At 40.1% G+C, this 21,352-nt stretch overlaps 1 protein-coding gene across 6 annotated transcripts in view; it reads left to right on the top strand.

Moving 5' to 3' along the window:
* depdc5 (DEP domain containing 5, GATOR1 subcomplex subunit) overlaps positions 1–21,352 on the top strand; it is a 77,812-nt gene that overhangs the window by 29,945 nt on the left and 26,515 nt on the right. For 2 of the 6 annotated variants that reach the window (XM_037981885.1, XM_037981883.1), the window contains exons 22-33: positions 1,797–1,997; positions 7,290–7,425; positions 10,165–10,256; positions 11,229–11,285; positions 11,946–12,068; positions 12,300–12,383; positions 12,620–12,776; positions 15,652–15,812; positions 16,557–16,677; positions 19,430–19,597; positions 20,131–20,344; positions 20,506–20,642. In XM_037981885.1, the coding sequence (XP_037837813.1) occupies positions 1,797–1,997; positions 7,290–7,425; positions 10,165–10,256; positions 11,229–11,285; positions 11,946–12,068; positions 12,300–12,383; positions 12,620–12,776; positions 15,652–15,812; positions 16,557–16,677; positions 19,430–19,597; positions 20,131–20,344; positions 20,506–20,642 (1,651 nt within the window). Of the gene's footprint in view, positions 1–1,796; positions 1,998–7,289; positions 7,426–10,164; positions 10,257–11,228; positions 11,286–11,945; positions 12,069–12,299; positions 12,384–12,592; positions 12,777–15,651; positions 15,813–16,556; positions 16,678–19,429; positions 19,598–20,130; positions 20,345–20,505; positions 20,643–21,352 lie in introns of all 6 variants that reach the window. The other 4 variants (XM_017439594.3, XM_037981884.1, XM_017439598.3 and 1 more) reach the window with 4 other exon arrangements.

The following is a 21,352-nucleotide window of genomic DNA, read 5'->3' as shown; positions in this document are numbered from 1 at the left end:
TAAGACTTTAAAGTTCACAACGACACAAATGAAGCTGCAGAGAAAAGTAGCAGCGGTGTTAGCCGACATCGATCCGGTGTTACACCGACTGATGCAGCTGCTGTGATCCACTTATCAAGCCATAGGTCTCTGGTTTTAGAATATTTTTTTGGTTTGTTGGTTTGTGTTCCGCAGTCATGTCAACAAAGCATCTTGTCCAGAAAGGAATTAATGTGCGTCTGGATGCTGGACGCTTTCAGGGAAAGTCCGAAAACAGAATATTGTTCTTGTAAATGTTTAACCACTGCGATAACTATGCGCTCATGGTGTATCCTTCAGAGAAATTAACCCATGTATGAACAAGAAATAATTCCAAGGGTAATATCACTAAAGAGAGCATTCTTTTTCTCAGAGTTTACAAAGTAACTGCCATGGGGGACAAATTATAAAAACGATACTCTGATGTCCCATTCTCCTGAAGGCAGCACAGAGCTGCGCTGAAAAGAAACACCATCGATACAGCTGCAGTTCTGTAACGGTTTGAATGTTTTAGGCCACAATATTTTTACAAGTAGTTCAAAGTTTAAACTGATATTGTTGTGAATCTTTGGTGTAAACTTTACCTTCAAGCAAACGCCCCCCAAAAGAATATCAGCGCCCCCTTTTGGAAAATATTGCTGCCAGCTCCCCCTGTCATTGTAATACACAATACATCATTAATTCCTAAACATGCAGAAAGAACTAACAGGTAAAAACAGGTTTAACAAAGTGTGATATTACCTTTAGTTTTACACATAAATCATAGACATTTCTGTTAACATGTACAGTAAAAATCACCTCCTCTTTGGAGGTGAGATGGGAAGTTGAAGACAGGTGGGTTCACATCATCTCTAAGCTGGTCCTGTTAAAGTCCTCTGGTTTGAAATGTTCACTACAGAGCTGAGACGACTCTAGCAACAAAACCCTCCCTTCTTACTGCAACTTCCCATTGTCTCCTTAAATCTGTGATACCGGGAAACCTTCAAAATGTGAAGAAAAAAACAACAGACAGAGCTAATGAGAGAGGAGCACCAGTTCCTCCTGTTAGCATTTTGTTGTTTGCCAAATAACGTTAGCTACGATAACATAATATAATAAATGGTCAAATAACCAAAGTTATTGTTCAGTCTTACTTGTGAAAGTTAATCCCCCGTGATATAAACTCCGGCCATAGCTGCTCGCTCTGTGTTTACTCCTGTTGGCTCTTAGAGAGAGGAGAGATCTGTCCAACATGGCGGCGACAGCGGATGCGCTCAAGGATGTAATGAGGCGTCTACATATTTATGTTTGTTCAATATCGATCGATCAGGACCGGATAATCCAGTCAGACACATCAGCCATGGAGACTTATGTATTTGTTTCGAGGATCAAACTGCTGTTAAACGAGTCGTCGATCAGTGGATCAGCATTGCCATAGTAACCACTACATTACCTGAACTGCCGCACAGAGCCACTTCCAGGTCACTTAAACCCGACCAAATAAATATTAAAATCAAATTCTGTCCTGGTGCCTGTTTTTTGATTTTGTGTTTTTGATCTTAGCCTAAAAGTGAAATATGAAAAACCAGGCAGTTTTTCATTTCTCGTGTGATAAGAAAAAACAAAATAACCAGTCCGTTTTTCATTATTTGATTTTTGATTAAAAATTAATTAAAAATGGAAAGAACAAATGATACACAGATTATATTATTAATACCAAATGATCACTTATTAGGTTGAGTTACCAATAATTTAAGAAAGTTAATAGCAATTAAATCTTAACTGATTTTGCTTTTCAGAGTTATTGGAGAAGATGATTGACTCTCAGCGGGACTCCAGTGCCCCAGGCAGGTTCACTGTGGGCAGTGCTGAGTCCACCCTGCACATCCGTCCAGGAGGCTACACCCCACAGAGAGCTCTTATTAACCCCTTCACACCATCCAGGATGCCCATGAAACTCACTTCCAACCGCCGGCGGTGGATGCACACCTTTCCTGTTGGTGAGTCGTCACACCGCTGGGAAAAAGACACAGAGAACATGGTTAATCAGTTCACTTTGTCAGCCATTTTTGCAATAATAACTGTTATTGTATATTTTGCTTATATTACAATTATTTATTTATTTGGGACAGGCCACCAAAAGGTAAAGGGGGAGCAATAATGTTTTTGCCTGTGTTTGTCTGTTAGCAAAATATCTTCAGAACCACTGGATGAATTTTAATGAAACTTGAAAAAACTAATTATTGGATACGCATCTCCAGCAGATTAACTTTTGCAGTCGAAGCCAACCCAAGACACAAGCGGAGCAAGCTGCTGCTAAAGCTGTTTTCACACAAAGTCAGCTCTCAGTCACGTGGTCGTGTGACAAAAATTGTGTCATTTTGTTTGTGCAGCAGCTTTGTCCGCCCCTTCGCCTCACATGACTCGGTGCAAACAGTTTTTAACACAGGGGTTTGCACCAAGTTGTGTGATTGGTCAGAAGTTGTTTCTGATGAAAAGCCGGTGAGCTTTGATGGATCTGCTCCACTGAGAAGCAGCTGACAAAGCTGTCTTTACAACTGTTCCAGGAAAACTAGGACACCTCTGACGTTTAATAAACATGTCTGTTCGGGGGAAGGCAAACACAAATCTGTCCAAGGACAGGAGAGTTTTAACTCAGTAGGAGGAGGGAGGACCTTTTCAGGAGTTTTGAGCCGTGTGTCTCATGGACTATGAAAGGTGTGTGCAAAAACAAACGTCTTGCAACCACGTGACCGTAAACCGACTTCTTGACATCTTATGGAGGGACTCCAGGCCTGCAAGGGGACCTTCAGGTGTTCAAAAAGCTGATCCACTGTTTAATCTTCATTAGTTATCATAGAATAATATAGAGGGATACATTAGTGATATGAGCTGGCTCACATTTCATGCACACTGTAACACCCTGTTTGTTAGATTTCAAAAATGAGTTAACAATTTCCCACCGTTCCTTAAACACAACACAAATAGGATGTTGACCCCTCCTTCCAGAAATGCTGTAAACTGAATGAGTAAGTTCACAGCAGGTAAATTCTGGGGCACAGGGGCACTTCTTTGTCAGCTCTGTTACCGAGCAGTTCAGTAACCGTTTGGAGAGAAAGAAGCTGGTAAACTAGTCTTGGTCACTGTAGGTCAGACTTCCTGAGGTGGAAATAGTACTACATTCATGTACTCCAGTAAAATTACAGTTAGTCTGTTGAAATGTTCTCAGTTAGTTTTTTACAGCAGGGTGTCTGTCTCGTGGTGCACCAAGGACAAGAGGAAGAGAACCAGCTCTTAAATAAAACGCCTCATAATTCCATCTGCCAAGGAGGTGTGTTTGAAGTACTGTTGGTTTGTTTGTTAGCAAGATGACTTAAAAACTAATGAACAGATTTTAGGAAATGCTGGGATGGTCACATAAAACAAGTGAATCCATTTTAGAGTCAGTGTTGCCAACCTAGTGACTTTGTTGCTATAGTTAGTGAGTTTTCAGACCCCTCTAGTGACTTTTTCTGGTGTTATTGGAGACTGAGATGAAACGAGTGCTGCCGTGGACCTCCCCTCACCTGAAAGCACTGATAGGTGTCTCAGTTCTCCAGCTGCAGTCAGGGCAGGGCAGATTCAGCCCAGCGCATGCATCAGGCTGTAAATGAGTCATGCATGCACAGAGCTGCTACTGACTGCTCAACCCTTAGTGACATGTAAACAAAAACTGCTCTCTGTTTCAAATGAAGGCTGTAAAATAACTTTGAGTGACTCTTTGGGGTCACCTTTGAGGGTTCCAAGCCTGGATAAAGGGGAAGAGTTGAAATTGTGACATTAAATAACAAATTTGTAGTTCTAAACACATTTAAGCTGTTCTTTTACTGACTTTTTGTCCCTCCTACAGCATTATTCTTCACTGGCTATCTGTGGAAATTAGGCAATGACGTCATTTAGCAACTTCAAGTGACTTTTAGGACAGCTAGTAGCTACTTTCCTTATTAAGGAATTGTCAACAGTGTTTAGTGGTTATCCAGATCCCAATCCTGCCCTGCTCTAAAGTTTTATATCACAGTTCCTTGTGCTTACAGTGAGACAGTTCTTGCTCACAGAGATATAGGAATATATCAACATAAATATATGTCAGACGTCTGTTAAGAAGAAGTTCAGGTTTTTAAAATTAATTTTCAGTGTCAGCTGAAACTGTGAGTAAAAAAACAATATTCATTCACTGCTTTTTTTTCTCATTTATGAGATGCCAAATAGAGAAATCTGACTGACTGGTTATAAATACTGCTATAACATTTTAAACAGATCATCAAATAACATGAAACTAAAAACTAGTTTATCATTTTTAAAGTCAAGTTAGAATGGTGCTGATCAAATGTTTTAATTTTTCAATTTAACCATAATATATAGTCAGGGATGTTCATTTTTAGCATTTTATTTCTAAAATGCAATTTTTGGATCTAATGTTAGGTAAAATTATTCCATTTACCCAGATCTCATTTTTAAAATTAATTCCCATAACTTTCAGCAAATATGAAAAATGTGCTTAAAAACGTGAATCCACTCATACTTTGCACCTTAAGAAGCTTCAGTTCGAACTACAGTAGAAATAATGTGTGCATTACCAGAACAATAACTTCAGCTGTCCATCCCCTCCAAGGGCTCACACCTGATCAGTGTAACACTTCAGATTTACCACTAAAAAAAGTTGTTTGTTTTTAAAGCTAGCTAGCTTCATGTAAAAATTGACACATCATATCAGCGCTGACAATGTGTCAATGCCATACGGATTTAAAGCCAACTTTAATGCACTGAGTTAGGACTGCAGCCTGAGCTGCTCCTTCTGATATGGTAAGGATTAGCACAGTGGATAATGCTCTACAAAACAGTCCTAAAAAATCGTGCATTTGTCTTAAGCCCTATATCTCACAGGATTAGTTTTACCTAGGGACCACATGCTATTTGTCATAGTTACTGAGATTGTCTGTGTTGTTCTTTTGCACATGACCTCCTATATGTTGCTGAACTCTGAGCTCTTGTGACAACTAATCCAATGTGAATAGGCATCCCCATGATTTGGACAGAAATGGGCAGGATCTGATACGTAATTAGGCGTTTTTTGTTCCTGGGCACATTTTTTATTTGCTTTTGGCAATGGAGGCTGCATTGGAGTGCATAGAGAACCTTTTGTGTCCCGGGCCAGCAAAACCAGATTGACCTGTAGTGGTTGCCATAAAAAAGAAAAGTCTAAAGAGAAGGAGCAAAATCACATGCAAGAGGTGGCTCCCATCATGCATTGCTCTGTGCAGTAAGAATAATTTTCTTCTGTTTGTAGCCAGCTAGCGCTGGCTATAGCCTGAAAAGTAGTTTTAACATCAACTCATTGAAGCGGATGTTACGCAATACGCAGCACATTAACATCATATCCGCAAGATATCGGTTAATTTCAGCAAAATCTCAGGCTTCAGTTATCTTGTGTGAATGTGCCACTTAAGAAGCAGATGTTGGGGAGTAATTTATTTCTTACATGGAGTCCCCAGATAATGCTTATCCCTTGCGAATAGAGCTTTACAGAGCTAAGGCTCACTGGACATACTCTGAATTAAAGCAAACATTCCCTGGAATATTTATTTTTGTATTTTTTGCTTTGAAAGTTAAGTAAATGAACTGTACTTATATAGCGCCTTTCTAGCCAACCAGGCTATTCAAAGCACTTTCCGACACAGTCTGGTCCCTCATTTACCCATCCACACTCATTCAAACAGCACTCTACAAGGCTAACCTGAATAAATCAAGTCTAATCAGTTCTTTAAACTCCATTCATACACAATGAGGGGTTCAGTGTCCTGCCTAGGGACAATTAAACCTGAACCTCCACCTCTCTGATAGAAGGACAACGGCTCTAACCACTGATCCACAGCTGCCTGGGTTCAGTAGAGAGCTTAACACTACCAAGTTTCAATAGCTATGGAAACTGGTAGAGAGATTTTCCAGGCTGTTTTGGTTATACCTTTTAAATTTTGTTTGAATAGGTTTGATGTTTGCCATTCTTTTTCTTTTTCTTTCTATTCACTAAATATGATGAAAAATCTTTCTTTTGAAAAATTGTAACCTGAGGGGAATAAAAAAAGTGCGTTTACACAGTCATTTGTAAGTATTTTCAGAATTTGCTGACAAACTGGTGATTTTTTGAAATTTTTTTTATTTTAAGGCCCATACAGGTAAATCAATTACATTGATCTATAGTGGCTGCTCCTTACAATGGGGACAAATGGCATCCACTATTTTCATAAGCCTTAAATAATTTTGAAAACGTATGTCGTAAGATAGAGAACCTGCGTTAGTACTCAGTGGCAAAGAGGCACACATGTCCATCTCTAGGTGGCGTTGTTTTCAAGGTCATTATCTTCTAAAATTAAAGTTGCATGATCAAGTACCTTATATCAACATACTTGTTGAATTGTATTAAACTGGTCAATATAATTTCTCTTTGAAAATGTACCACCTTTGCTCAAAATTCTGAAATATTTCTGATCATATGTCCAGGAGCTTGGGCCCCAATGATAACTGCTTGCAGTTCTAGTTTTCATTTACGTTTTTTCAGTCATTTAGGAGATATTTTGATAACATGGCAGACAAATACACATGCAGACACAGGTCTGTGGCAGGTAATAATGAACTGGATAAAAAGTTGTTAATGTTGTGGTGGTGATTGGATAAAGGTCTTATTGAAACTGAGCTCCCCAAAGAGATAATGCTTAGTGCTCCATGCAGCCAAGGCGCCACACCCAAAAAGCTGCTGCTGTTCATCAGATCTTTTGCTAACAGACAGACAGGATTGACTCTCAGCAGTTATTACTAAAGTTTTAGGCAATGATTTTGTACAACAAATATCACTTTTAGTAAGTATTGTGAAATATCATTTTTATTACCACACTAAACTTTAGATCAATATCTGTGAAACTGACTGAGTTATAGCCATATTTGTGATTTCTATGGTGAATAAGCTGCGTTCGCCATCTTCTATTGGGTTAACTCCAAAAGTTAATTAACTGTTGTTGTATAGTTAATAATTGCTTTCTGTAAGTTTTATTAAATTTTGTCCACTGGTTCATGAGACATTTTGTTAAAAGATAGACACAAACATACACACCCACACACATCCACACACACTGACAAAACCAATATTGTTCAACTTTACCTTTCGGCAGAGGCCAGACTCAAAAGTCAGAACCAGATTCTATTACTGCATTCCTAGTATTGATCAAGTTCTCAAACGAATGTGTGACATTGTTCTTCAGGTCCTTCTGGAGAAGCAATCCAGATCCATCACCAGACCCGACAGAACATGGCAGAGCTTCAGGGGAACCAACAGAGAGATCCAACACACACGTCTGCAGAGTTGCTGGAGCTGGCTTATCATGAAGCCACTGGAAGGTCAGTGGAGGAGACATGTTTGCTTGAAGTAAAGTAGCTTGCAATACCAAATGCAGCCTGATATGTATCTGGTACTTACCTTGTACGTACTGGCTACTCACCGGGCACCTACTTAATATGTATTAGGTACTTACCTGGTACCCAGTATGTTTCAGATACTTATTTGCTTTGTACCAGATACATACCAGGTAGGTACTAGGTACGTTCTAGGAAGTTAACAGGTATATACTTGTTAAGTATCCTGGTATGTTTTAAATACTTACCTGGTACTCACTAGGTATGTACCTGGTATTTACCTTGTACTAACCCGGTAAGTTCCTGGTAAATGCTATACAGGTTTAAGGTCATTCAAATGTAATGGCTGGAAATGGCCAAAAATGTCAAAATTAATACTTCAATTCAAAATAGCAGACTTTCTGTTTGTTTCAAGGCAATGAGTTTTTTAAAGTCTTTAGTAAACTTCCAACTTTACATTTTGTACATCAAAATAAAGCAGTAGAAAAGTGTTGCTTCTTCAACATTTCTATAGGGTGTTGTTTAGCCATGTTGCCATTCTCACAAATTTTGTGTATGTACATACACTGCCTGGCCAAAAGAAGGATAGTGGGGACCCATCGTCTTTGAGGAAGAAATGTGGACAGAAAAAAATCCTGAATGACCGTGATCGGTGATCACTTAGACGTTTGGTGAAATCAAATCGAAGAAAAACAACAGTAGAACTCTGGGCTACGTTTAATAGTGAAAGTAAGAGCATTTCCACACAATGTGAAGGGAACTCAAGAGATTGGGACTGAACAGCTGTGTAGCCTTAAGAAAACCACTAATCAGTGAGGCTAACCAGAAAAAAAGGCTTCAGTTTGCTAGGAAGCATAAATATTGGACTCTGGAGCAATGGAAGAAGGTCATGTGGTCTGATGAGTCCAGATTGACCCTGTTCCAGAGTGATGGGCTCATCAGGGTAAGAAGAGAGGCAGGTGAAGTGTTGCCTACTGTCCAAGCCTGTGGGGGCAGTGCTATGATCTGGGGTTGCTGCAGTTGGTCAGGTCCAGGTTCAACAACAGTATGTGCTCAAAGAATGAGGTCAAAGGTCAGCTGACTACCTGAATATACTGAATGACCAGGTTATTCCATCAATGGAGTCTTTCTTCCTTGATGACACGGGCATATTCCAAGATGACAATGCCAGGATTCATCGGGCTCGAATTGTGAAAGAATGGTTCAGGGAGCGAGAGACATCATTTTCACACATGGATTGGCACCACAGAGTCCAGACCTTAACACCAATGAGAATCTTTGGGATGTGCTGGAGAAGGTCAGACTCTAACATCATTAATGCAAGAACTTGGTGAAATATTAATGCAACACTGGATGGAAATAAATCTTGTGACATTGCAGAGGCTTATCGAAACAATGACACAGTGAATGTGTGCCGTAATCAAAGCTAAAGGCGGTCCAACGAAATATTAATGGTAAAAGGCTTGCACTTGTATAGAGCTTTATCTAGACCAGGGACCCCAAAGCGCTTCACACTACAATCATCCACACATTCACACACTGATGGTGGTGAGCTACATTGTAGCCTCAGCTGCCCTGGGGCGGGCTGACAGAAGTGAGGCTGCCATCACACCGGCACCACCGAGCCCTCTGACACTGGTGAAGTGTTTTGCCCAAGGACACATCGACTGAGACTGACGGAGTGGGGGCTCGAACTGGCAACCCTCCGGTTACAGGATGAACCCGTACCTCTTTAGCCTCTGCCACCTATATTAGAGTGTGTAACCTTTTTTATTGTTGGCGACTTTTTTTTTTTGGCCAGGCAGTGTAAGTTTAGCTTTTGTCAAAAATTATTCCTGTATTTTGATGCCGATTGGATGAATTTTGTGGAAGTTAGAATAATATTCTGAAAATCTAACTTTTCTCTGCCTCCAAGACTACACTCTCATTACTACCAAGTAATGTCAACATGGTATCTGGTGTCTGACACAGATACCCATGAGTAAAACATGTGACTTCCTATTCTCAGTGGTGTCATAGTGTAAACATGTTGAGGACCAAAGTGTTATCAATTATGCATTTTCATGAAGAACAGATGCTTTATGTGTCTGTTATACCAACTTTGTGTTTCATGGTAAGAAGTCAAAGTTTGAAATCTAGCCACTACGATGAAAACTCTTTTTATTCTCCCCTGCCTTAATAGTATACTGACCAAATTTAAAGCTGATACTTTGAAAGCCATCTTTGATCAAAAATGGCTGACTTCCTCAGACATTCTAGGAGACTTTTTTGTGCACCTTGGTAAGTTCTACATGTCAATGAAATTTCACACCTCTAAGTGTAATTTGATTGAAGTTCTGCCAAATTCGATGGACTGTTCAGCTATTTTGACACAGGCATTTATGAAACCCCTGTAGGATCAAAATTTTCAATTACTTTTAAGGTGTTCACAAAATTCCATGATATTTCAGTATGTTAAAGCTCCCAAAAAGGCAATAAATTCAGCATGATAAAGATGATGATTCCAGTAGATCTTTGCATTGCTTCTGGTTCTTGGTCCAAAATAATAAACCTTGGTCAGTGCGCATTTCATTTCAGCATAACCAAAACATTGCTCAGTTTTTAGGTTCAGGGCAAAGAAGGGTTTATTTTGAAGATGAGACTGTTTTTCCAGGTGAAAATTGATAAAGGTGTGACATTCTTGCAGATGCTGCAAATATTTGTTGTTTTTCTCCCTTCTTTAAGGCAAACAACTTCTAGACAAGGTGGTGAAAATGGCCTCTACACATGTGTAGGAACAGAGTTCACTGGAAGCCCTGGGAGCAACAACAGCAGTGGTATTTTGACTTAAAAACTGACTAAAAATGTTATCCTAGCGGTTTACGTTCATTATGAAGATCTACCTTTCTAAAAGTAATGAAACAGACTGGCTGTTTAGCTTCTCCATCACATTTAACAGAGTAATCAAGACATACAGTGCTGTGAAGAAAATCCACCCCCTTACAAATTTCTACTATTATTACTTTTTGTCACACTTACACATTTCACATCATCAAACAAAAGTTATTATCAGATGAAGATAACCTGAGTAAACACAAAATGGCAGTTTTTAAATGATGATTTTGTTTTTTAAGAAAAAAAACCTACCCAAACCAACCTGGCCCTGTGTTAAAAAGTAATTGCCTATTTTGTTAAATCATGAATTCACAGACTTTTTTTTTAATGAAATGCTAAGTTCTGTTTCATTGCTACACCCATGCCTGTGGAATCAAGAAATTGGTTCAATAAAGCTTTTATCCACAAATGGAGAAACCGTGGAACAGACCCTAAGAACCTTCTCAGGAATGGCTGGCTCACCAACATTACTTTAAGAGTCCCCAAACAACCCAGAACAACATCTAAAGCCTTGCAGGCTTCACCTTTCATGTAAAAACTCAATTTTTGTGTTTACTGAGGTTATCTTGGTCTGATATTACCAATTGTTTGATTATCTGAAAGTGTGTGAATGGGACAGAACGATCATCAGTAAATGCCATTTCATTACTCAATGATTTTTGTTTGAGGAACAATGATGGGATCTATGAAGACATGAACGCTAGAGATGTATTTGCTTCTAAAATAAAATGATTACTTTCAGTTTCACATGTGCTAGCTTGAAGTATATATGTTGGTAGAACAAGGGACATACATGTCAGTCTACACTGTCTGCAGAGAAAATTATCATCAGCTGCACAACAATAAAACCAGTTACTTGCAAAGATGGTAACTCTTTTGCTTTTTCCTTGTTATAATTGTGAAATTGTGTGTAGGACCTCTTACCAGCAACAGCTCTTCATTTCAAGAGTTTTCCAACGGTGCAGATCCAAGTGAGTCAACTTACCCTACTGTAATCATGATTAAATTCAAAGTTTCTTACATTGTCACGCTGCCTCAGAATGACATTAATCACCAAACCGATGATGGCAGTAGACCTTCTTTTACTTGTGAGGGGTTATTCAGGTTTAGCAGACAGGTTTCTGGACTTAGTGTCTGTCACCAAGGGGTCACAGGTAGAAATGATCATGTGGTTTGGGGTTACTCTCTCCGTCCTTCCTCTCCTTTTTTCTACCCTCACTTTGTATCTAACTAAACCTGTTTATGTAAATCTTACATTTTCTAATAATTTGGACTTCCTATAATTTTCCTTTGTATTTAAAAAGTGTTGTATTTAAAGTGGTCTTTCTGCATGGTCGTGTTTTAAAGCAGATATTTCTCAAATGTGTATAAATGGATTCTTCTGTCAAATGATTTCTTGCTTCCAAACAAAAAATTGAACTGATTTTTTTTCATCATTCTGTATTTTTGCATGTAATGAATTCTCTTCTTGAATCCACTTAGTCAGCATCACTTATTGAATTCAGGACACACTTTCAGGCCTTGTTCACATGAGAATGTTTTTTTCCCCCAGAATGATCTTTTTATTTCTTGTTTCTAAAAATATCCTTGTAAACACGACACCAATATTAGAAATGTTGTCATTCACACAGAAAATGACCCAAACTGTTGGAACAACTATGCCAGGGGTATGTGTGGTGCTGTAAAGCTGCCAGAAAAATACACTAGAAACAAGAAACAAGATGTGGAGCTCGTGCATAGAGCTTACATGCCGGGTAGGAAACATCGGCTCTGCTTCTGGGAGAGTTATTGTCTGTTTTTTATTTTTTAAAGTAACATTTACCGTTTTGTTTCTCCTTCTTGTTGTAACGTACTGAACTGTGACCCTCATACCAGGGTACATAGGGAGCTGTGGCTCAGGCTTCCGATTACACCTGTAGTGTATTTGTATACAAACCATTGATTGTCTATATTACCCAGTTCAAAAACTGTTTCTATGTGGACAGGGCCTGATGCTGAGTGTGTCAGGGCTACAGTCTGCATGTTTGATCACTGCTTCACAACTACAGCAAGAATCACTAGCAGGAAAAGTAACACTTCTGTTCTTGTTTTCTTTCCATCTGTTCTGTTTTATGTGTGTGTTTGCATCTTTATCTCTTTATTTTACATTTCCCCTTTCTGTTTATTTCTCATCACCCCTCTGTGCTTTTACCACCCTTTCCACCCCACCACACATGTACCTGTCCACTCTGGGTACATGTATTTGTTTTTGCGGTGGGGATTTGTTTTGTGTGTGAAGCCCTGCTACTGTCTGCACCCCCAACAGTGCCCAGCTTTTGCTGCACAGTGGGGGTGGACTGGAAGTCCCTGACCACACCAGCCTGCCTCCCCCTCACCACCGACTACTTTCCCGACCGACAGACTCTGCAGAACGACTACACTGAAGGCTGCTATGACCTGCTGCCACATGGCGACTTGGAAAGGTGTGTCATTTATGTCATGTTGCTTTCTCATTGGACATGTAGGGTGCTGCAATACACTTCAAACCCATTTTCATGAATGCAAACAGTGTGGCACAAAGTAGTTAATTGTTTTCTGAGTTTCATTAAAGTCCATTTAGCTTTTCAGGAGAAATCTTGCCAAGGCTACAATCAAACAAACACACAATCACACAGAGATGGGCAAAAAATAACTAACTAAATTAACGGTAATCTTAAAAAAGATTGACAGTTATTCAGTTGTAGATGTAAAGTACATTTACAACTCAATAACTGTCAGACACATTTAAGATGGCCACCACACCCAACTGACATCAGCAAACATAAAAACGATTTTACAATTATTAAATTAAAATATGTGTGATCCTCATCTTCTGAAGGCACCAACAGAACAACATCATCTGCAAAAAACTAAAATTACACCTTGAGATTCCTAAACCCGACATCCGCTTCTCAAATATTGTGCCTTGAGATCCTGTCCATGAACACCACAAACGGAATTGGAGACATAGGGCAGCCTTGGCAGAGTCCAACCTATAACAGGGATTTGCTTAACTTTGTGCTGAGAATGCAGAAAATCCAGACATAGCAGGTTCGACAATTGATTGGAGCCTCGGTCCCATATCATGAAGTAGACTTTCATGGGAAAGCTCAAAAATATGAGCCCTCAATCGTTGGAACACACTCTTCAGTCCTCCTTTTTACAAATGGGGACCACCACCCTGGTTTGACTGATCTTGGATGTCGTCCTGGCCCTCCATGCAACACTAAATAGACAGGTCAACCATGACAGTTCCACAATGTCCAGAGCCTTGAGCAACTCAGGAAGAGTCTTGTCCACCACTGGTGCCATGCCACCAAGGAGCATTTTAACTACCTCGGCAACCTCTGCCACAGTAATGGACTTGCTTTCCTTGAGTTCTCAGAGTCTGCCTCCTTAAAGGTGGACATGGTGTCCAGATTAAGGAGATCTTTAAAGTTTTTCTTTCATTGTCCAAACGTAACCTCAGTTTCTTACTCAAACCAAACACAGCCTGGGACGGGCACTGCTTTCTGTTTCAGAGTTTGCAAGAACTTCGTTAAGGCCAACTGAAATTTCAACTTTATGGTCCCTGCGTTCTTTTAATCTTCTTTTTTTGCTTTATCTATCTTCATGGCCATCTTGTCCCCCTTTTTTCCCTGTGTTCCTGTTTCCCATCACCCAATCAGCCCCAGCCCAAATATTTAGTCAGTCCCTATTTATCTCTGATTGGTCATTGTTGCTTCCATGTACTGCTCTAGTTCTCTTATTGTTGAACTGCTGAGGTGTTCAGCTGGGGACTTGTGAATGTCCCCAAACATACCCAATGTCTCACTCCTTGGGCATCTTCAGAGTAGGAGAGAGTCCAGTCCCTCTCTAGGAGTTGAGTCCCACAGACTAAACCTAATTCCTGTTGATAAAAGCAAAACATACACTCAGATTCTTCGTGTCAGTGGGTTCAGATCAGGTCTGCTGTTCCTTCCAATCTCTCCCCTCCTGTTGACTCTGTCAATGCCCATATGGGCACTGTAGTCCCCCAGGAGAACAACTGAATCCACAGACAGCACTTTTTTCAGGATACCATCTAGAAGGCTGGGTAATCTGCACTGCTGTTTTATGAATAAGCACGAAGAACCGTTAGAACCTTCCCTTCTGCAGCTTAAAGCTGCAAAGAGGCGACAGTCTTGTTCACTGGGGAGAACTCTTAACACTGAGGTGTTCAGCCAGGGACTTATGAGGACACCTACATCCACCTGACACCTCTCTGCCGGGCAACTCCAGAGTAGGAAAGAATCCAGCCCTTCTTTAGTAGTTGGGTTCCAGACCCCAAGCTGTGTGTAGAGGTAAGCCTAACTATATCTAGTTGGTACTGCTTAACCTCACACACACATGCTCTGGCTCCTGCCAGTGAGGTGACATTTCCCGTACCTAGAACAAGTTTGTGTCACCAGGAGTCGACATTCCCAGGGATCCCCTCTCAACTGCCACTTGGCCTACATGAGACCTGACATTTACTGCTCTCCTGACTTTTGTGTTGGGCGTGATGGGTCCAGAGGGAGGTAGGTTCATGCAGTTCTTTTGGGTTTGACCTGGTTGAGCCCAACAAGCCAAATTTCAACCACCAGGCACTTGCCAGCAACCATTCCCTCCCCTATAGCCAGATTTTAGTGAAACTCTCAGAAAGCCATTATTGGCCTCACGCCTCATATTATTGGCTGTATATCCACATCTCGTTACCTTATGGAGTCAATCCGATTCAAGTTGGCCAAGCCAGCTTATTGACCTTGGCCAATACAAAAATGGACATAATTCAGTTTAGAGCTACTGAGCTTAAATTGATGTGGTTGTAGCGGAGTGCCATCCTCAACGCATATTCTGTGAATGGCATCTCACAATATTGCATAAGATTGTGCCTAATGTCATTTATGAGGTTCAGCCAAAACCGCTGCAACACCATAATCACTCATTATAAAATTGTCTTAGTTTAAAACTATGGCATGACAAGCAACAGGAGATATGCATCCCTTATCATCATAAACAGGCAGAAGAGTGTGTTCAGTGACAGACTGCTGTCACTACACCACCCCTCTCATCCCTATCCTTATCACTGTATAACACCTCACAGCTAGGACAAGTCGACCACATCTAGACAGTCAGGATACAATAAAATTGACTTTCAGTTGATTACCTTAGTGTATTGAAATAGTTCACTGTGTTTATTAATGTTGTAATAATACTGGATGTTTTTAATGGTCCTCTGGGATCAATAGCCATTGACAGTCAGTCAGATATAACTGATTTGTGTAATTTGTGTTTTTCTTTCCATTTCCTTTTTCTCAGGCGAGACGATGAAGCTCCAGTGATGACTGCCTCACAAGTGTTTGAAGAGTTTATCTGCCAGAGGTTGATGCAGGGATATCAGATTATAGTCCAATCAAATAACAGGAAACCACCCCCTGCTGTGGCCACACCCCTTGGCAGTAGTCCTCAATACACCAGAGGTAAATAAGCTTAATATACTTCAAGAACAAACATGAGGAAAATATTACTGACCAGAGGAGGCAGAATTGGGTTAGTAATGTTGAAAGCAACAAAAGACAATAGAATAATGCTCGCTGTAAATGGCAAAAGGGCAATAATTAGCATTGATTAGTGATAAATGTAATTCGTCCGTGTGTTTATTCGTCTGTATCGTTAGCAAATTATTTTATGCATCACAGCATTTTAATGCAACTCTCAGAAAGTAATCATTGGATGTACATCTACAACTGATCAACTTTTGGAGTTAACCCAATTCAAGATGGCCACCACAGCTAATTGACCTTAGCTAACACAAAAATGGCTGTGAGCTGAATTTGGTGTGGTAGATTATTCCTAAACATATACTTCAAATGCTAACTGGTCACACAATATCTGACAATATTACATCTTCTTTTTCTTTTGGCTGTTTCCCTTTGTGGGGTCACCACAGCGAGTCATCCTCCTCCATGTAACTCTGTCCTCTGTGTCCTCTATTTGGCAGTATTACATGAGACTGTGTATAACTTATTTATTAAAAGCTTCAACCAAAGCGGTTACAACTCCGTCTCATCTCATCATACCATGATCTTAGTTTAAAACTCTTGCATGAAATACAGTGGGCAATATACATTCCTTCAAGGAATGCTGGTCTGTTAATTTTCGGACAGGAAATGTTAAGAAATTCTGTGTTCTTTTATGATCCATGTTCCACCTTGTTGTTACAGGTCTGGTCTCGCTCCGGCGAACAGATGAGGAGGAGATTGTTTACTGGCTCAGCATGGGCCGGACCTTCCATAAAGTCTGTCTCAGAGACAAGATCATCACTGTTACTCGCTACTTACCAAAGTGAGTGCTCCTGATAGCATCCAGTATAAATAAACCAACACAATCTCAACATCAGGGTGATAAAGCTCCTCAGATAAGAAGCAAAACGTCTTCAACTACAGACTACAAATCCAGTTACTCCAGTGTCCTCCCGCAGTCCAGTTGGCTCTGGTCTGTGATAGTTAGGTTAATCACATGACAGCAGCTCAATGCATTTAGGCATATAGACATGGCCAAAATGATCTGCTGCACCGAGCATCAGAATGGGGAAGAAAGGTGATTTAAGTGACTTTGAATGTGGCATGGTTGTTGGTGCCAGACAGGCTGGTCTGACTATTTCAGAAACTGCTGATCTACTGGGATTTTCACGCACAACCATCTCTAGGGTTTACAGAGAATGGTCTGAAAAGAGAAGATATCCAGTGAGCAGCAGTTCTGTGGGTGCAAATGTCTTGTTGATGCCAGGGGTCAGGGGAGAATGGCCAGACTGGTTCGAGCTGAAAGAACGGCAACAGTAACTCAAACAATCACTCGTTACAACCGAGGTATGCAGAACATCATCTCTGACCCACAACACCTTGAACCTTGAGGTGGATGGGCTACAGCAGCAGAAGACCACACCGTGTGCCACTCCTGTCAGCTAAGAACAGGAAACTGAGGCTACAATTCTCACAGGCTCACCCAAACTGGACAATAGAAGATTGGAAAAATGTTGCCTGGTCTGATGAGTGTCGATTTCTGCTGCAACATTCGGATGGTAGGGTCAGAATTTGATGAAAGCATGGATCCATCCTGCCTTGTATCAACAGTTCAGGCTGGTGGTGATGGTGAATGGTGTGGGGGATATTTTCCTAACTTTGTGCTATACATAATAAAAAATCAAGGTACACAAATATACCTAAAAAGGCACATTCACTTGTTGCTTCAGATATACCTTTAAAGATATGGTCATGATACCTGAACACTGTTACATTTCTTCACTTTTTCTACCACTCGCCCTCAGAAAGCTCAAAAAGCCTGGAAAAGACGTACTCAAATTAAATTAGATGCTATTCTTCAGCCTTTTGCGGTACAAACCAAAGATTGGGCTCCACGTCAAGTTAACACTTTGAATTTTTTACCTTAGCAGTCAAAATGATTGTAACTTTAACCAATTAATAGTTATTGAAGTTGAAACACAGAAATTTTCTCTTTTTTCATCAACTTACTGTACATGGAGGAAGGGTGCTGAGACCGGAAAAACCAAATGAGGTTGTAGAATGAAGTTTTATTGTCGTGGAGTTCAAATTTTAGAAAATTAGCACAAAAGAATCACTATAATTTAGATGTTTTTCTGAGGGAAAGTCCAGGTCCTCTCCAAACTGTGCCAAATGGATATGTAAGTTCAGAAAGCTCTAACTCCTACATGCTTCAACATACAGGCAGCAGTGAGGGCTCAAATGAAAGGTGACACCGAGAGGAATCCAGTTTTGTATATAAAGTCACTGTCAACATGATTGTTATACAGTAGAGGATAAATAAACACAATAAAATGCTTATTTTTTCTAAAGTACATCATAAAAAATGTCCCAAAACAAGTTCAGTTTGTCAAAACGTGTATTTACTGAAAAAATATGAAAAAGTAATTACATTGCAACAAACTACTCACAAACTACTGCCACACATAAACTATTTACAAACCATTTCACTGTTTCTGCTTCAAATTTAGTGTCCAGTTATATATTTTTAGGGTGCCCCCTTTAGTTGCACAAAGCTCCGGAGCTTCGCTGACGTCACAGCTGCTACCCGCTCCGAATGCTTATTCAGCTCTTCCAGTTCTGGCTCGGAGTCACTTGCAGGCCTAAAACGAGAAAAAAAAGAACAAATCGTTATTCATTAGTTATAAGTACATTCACACAGCAGTGATTTGTCATGTCCGCCCGGACTACGGTGTCTGCCCTGGCCAAAATGTCTGACCGTCGAAATGCTAAGCTACTGATCTCCACCCCCCACCCCATAAATACACAGCTAAAACAAAGTAAATAAAAGACAGAGACTTTTGGGGGGGGTCAACCCAATTAGTCAGATGGTCAGATGAAACGTCAATCAAAAGTGGCGGCAAAACGCAGCTATTATGAAACTGAAATTAATAAAAACGATAAATGTAGCAAAAACTGTACAGATTTGAATTGAAAACTCAGTTGGACGGCCCGTTTTAAAACCATAAGATACAAAAAAATACTCTTCAAGGTAATCCGGTGTCCCTTTTTTTCCTGTATACCTGCAGCTGCAGCCATCCCTGATCACTTAGACCACAGTTTGTCCACACAGCTGATTTGACTGAAACAGGCGGGTCTCGAAGCTTCTGCGTGTCTTTCTTAACTCTCTTTGTTTTGTTTGATGTGTGTTTAGTATCTTCCTCTGCTTTTTTTTAGTGACTAGTTTGTGTAGCTATCCAAATGTCTCAAGATTTATTTATTAAAAAATGTAAGTAATGTTTTTATTTGAGTAATTCAAGGTTAGGCTGAAGATGGTTCTAGGGTTCCTGAAGGTCCATAGTAATCCTAGTTTGCCTGAGCTTCTTTAATTTTAAAAATAGATTACTTCTCATTGAAAATGATTTCTCAGTTGAGATTTGGAATGAGAGCTAACACATTTGAAGCATGGCAATTGAGTGTTAAACAAGGAGTAATCAAATACAAAAATAACAAAACAACAACAACAAAAAATAGAGAGATGTTTTGTTTATTTTAATAGTAACAGTATCAGGGCTTGTTATCTGTCTGTATCTCAGGTATCCATATGAGTCCACTCTGATCCAGTACAGCTACAATCTGTGTCCTTCACACTCTGATGCTCAATTTGTTTCGTGCTGGGTGGAGTTTGGACACGAGAGATTGGAGGAATATAAGTGGAACTACCTGGACCAGTATATCTGCTCTGCAGGCTCAGAGGACTTCAGGTACACACACTTTTGTGTTTAAAAAGGGAATATATCCACTCACTTTATACAGACTGTATTTCTTACTGTAGGGGTTTTCAAGTGGCTGACATAACTAGTTATATATAACAGTGTTACATAATTTAACTACAAAAAAGTAACTAATCCATTACAAAAACGTAATCAGAATTCCAGTCAATTATGAAAACATACATGGTTACAATATGAGTTGCATTTTTGTGTAAAAGCTAGGCTAGGTTTCCTTCTGGTCCAACATCAGTGTCTGACCTCCCTAATGAGCATTGGGAATAATGGCCAAACTTTTCCATAAACACTCCTAAAACTTGTAGAAAGCCTTCCCAGAAGAGCTGAAGCTGTTATAGCTAGAAAGGCTGGGCCAACATCAAACACTATTAAGAATGGGATGTCACTCAGGTTCATATGTGTATGAAGGGAGGCGAGTGAATACTTTTGGCAATATCAATCCATCAGTCAAATCATCTAAGTACTTTAGTTGTAAAACTAAAACCAGTACTATGCTCTCTCCCCACCAGTCTGATTGACTCGCTGAAATTCTGGAGGACGCGGTTCTTGTTGCTGCCAGCTGGTGGGGCTCGGCGGATGGCAGATGGGGAGGGGCACTGGGACGTGTACCGTGAGGGTGCTGGTGTTGGAACGGGAGACTGGGTTTTGTTGGATGGCTTCATTCGCTTCCTGGAGGGCCTTAATCGCATTCGACGACGTCATCGCTCCGATAGAATCATCAGGGTGAGGCTGACCTTTTATTTGAGATGAGATTTTCATAGCTGAGTCATTTTACTGTTGCTTCAAAATCTCAGGATCCATTCTTCCACTGGTAATTCATCATGTTTTACTACAAAAACACCTAGTTGTTGTGTGTGTCTTTACTTGTGAACTGTTTCTTGTAGCAGAAGGGCACATCATTAAAAGGACTGCAAGTTACCAGTCCTCTCCCTCCATACCCAACAGAGCCTGTAGTGCCACCACAAGGAAAGAGAGGCACATCAGCTTTGTCAGCTCTGCTAGAAATGGAGCAGAACCAGAAGTGAGTGTCCTTATGGGCCAGAACATTTTGCACTCGAGCAGTTCATTTCAGTCTTCTGTACATTCTCTCAAGGCCCTGTTCAAACCTGGCACTACCAGTGTTCCTGGCTGATTCAGTTACAAATGGACAGTCCTGCAGTTAAAATCTGTCTGGATGTATCAAATTGTAGTTAGCCACTCTGCATACGAAGAAATACATAACCATGTCACAGTTAGTTGTCAGTGAGCAACAAATAGAAACGTCAGCAGGTTACATTCAGTTCCCTTCATATTTGACATTAAAACAGCTCAGAGTTGCTTATGTCACACTTATGAAATTTAACTTACAGATGCAGTTTGTGAGAAGAAACAAATATTTGTGACTTGACAGAATTTTGTGTGAAGACAGAGACACTGAAGATTTTGAATTTGTAAAACTTCAATGCCAAAACAAAAAAATGCTCCACAGTGTTTTCAGCTTTGCTGTACACCTAAAAACAACACAAGTAAGAATTGTGCTACCTTAAAAAATAAGAGCGAACATTAAACCAAAGAGAAACTGACCATACAGCACCCTGGCAATCCACTGAATCCACGTCAAACTTTGCTAAGCTTTGGACAGGGTTTTTAACTTTCACATTAATGAATTACAAAGTTTTTAAACTAAAATAAAACTTTATGACAGAGGAAAGGCCAAAAAACCCAGTTTAACACAATTAAAATTTAAAATTT

Source organism: Kryptolebias marmoratus, linkage group LG20 (assembly GCF_001649575.2).
Source record: "Kryptolebias marmoratus isolate JLee-2015 linkage group LG20, ASM164957v2, whole genome shotgun sequence".
In the NCBI taxonomy this organism is placed as follows: Eukaryota; Metazoa; Chordata; class Actinopteri; order Cyprinodontiformes; family Rivulidae; genus Kryptolebias; species Kryptolebias marmoratus.
This window is presented reverse-complemented; position numbering and strand designations above follow the sequence as displayed.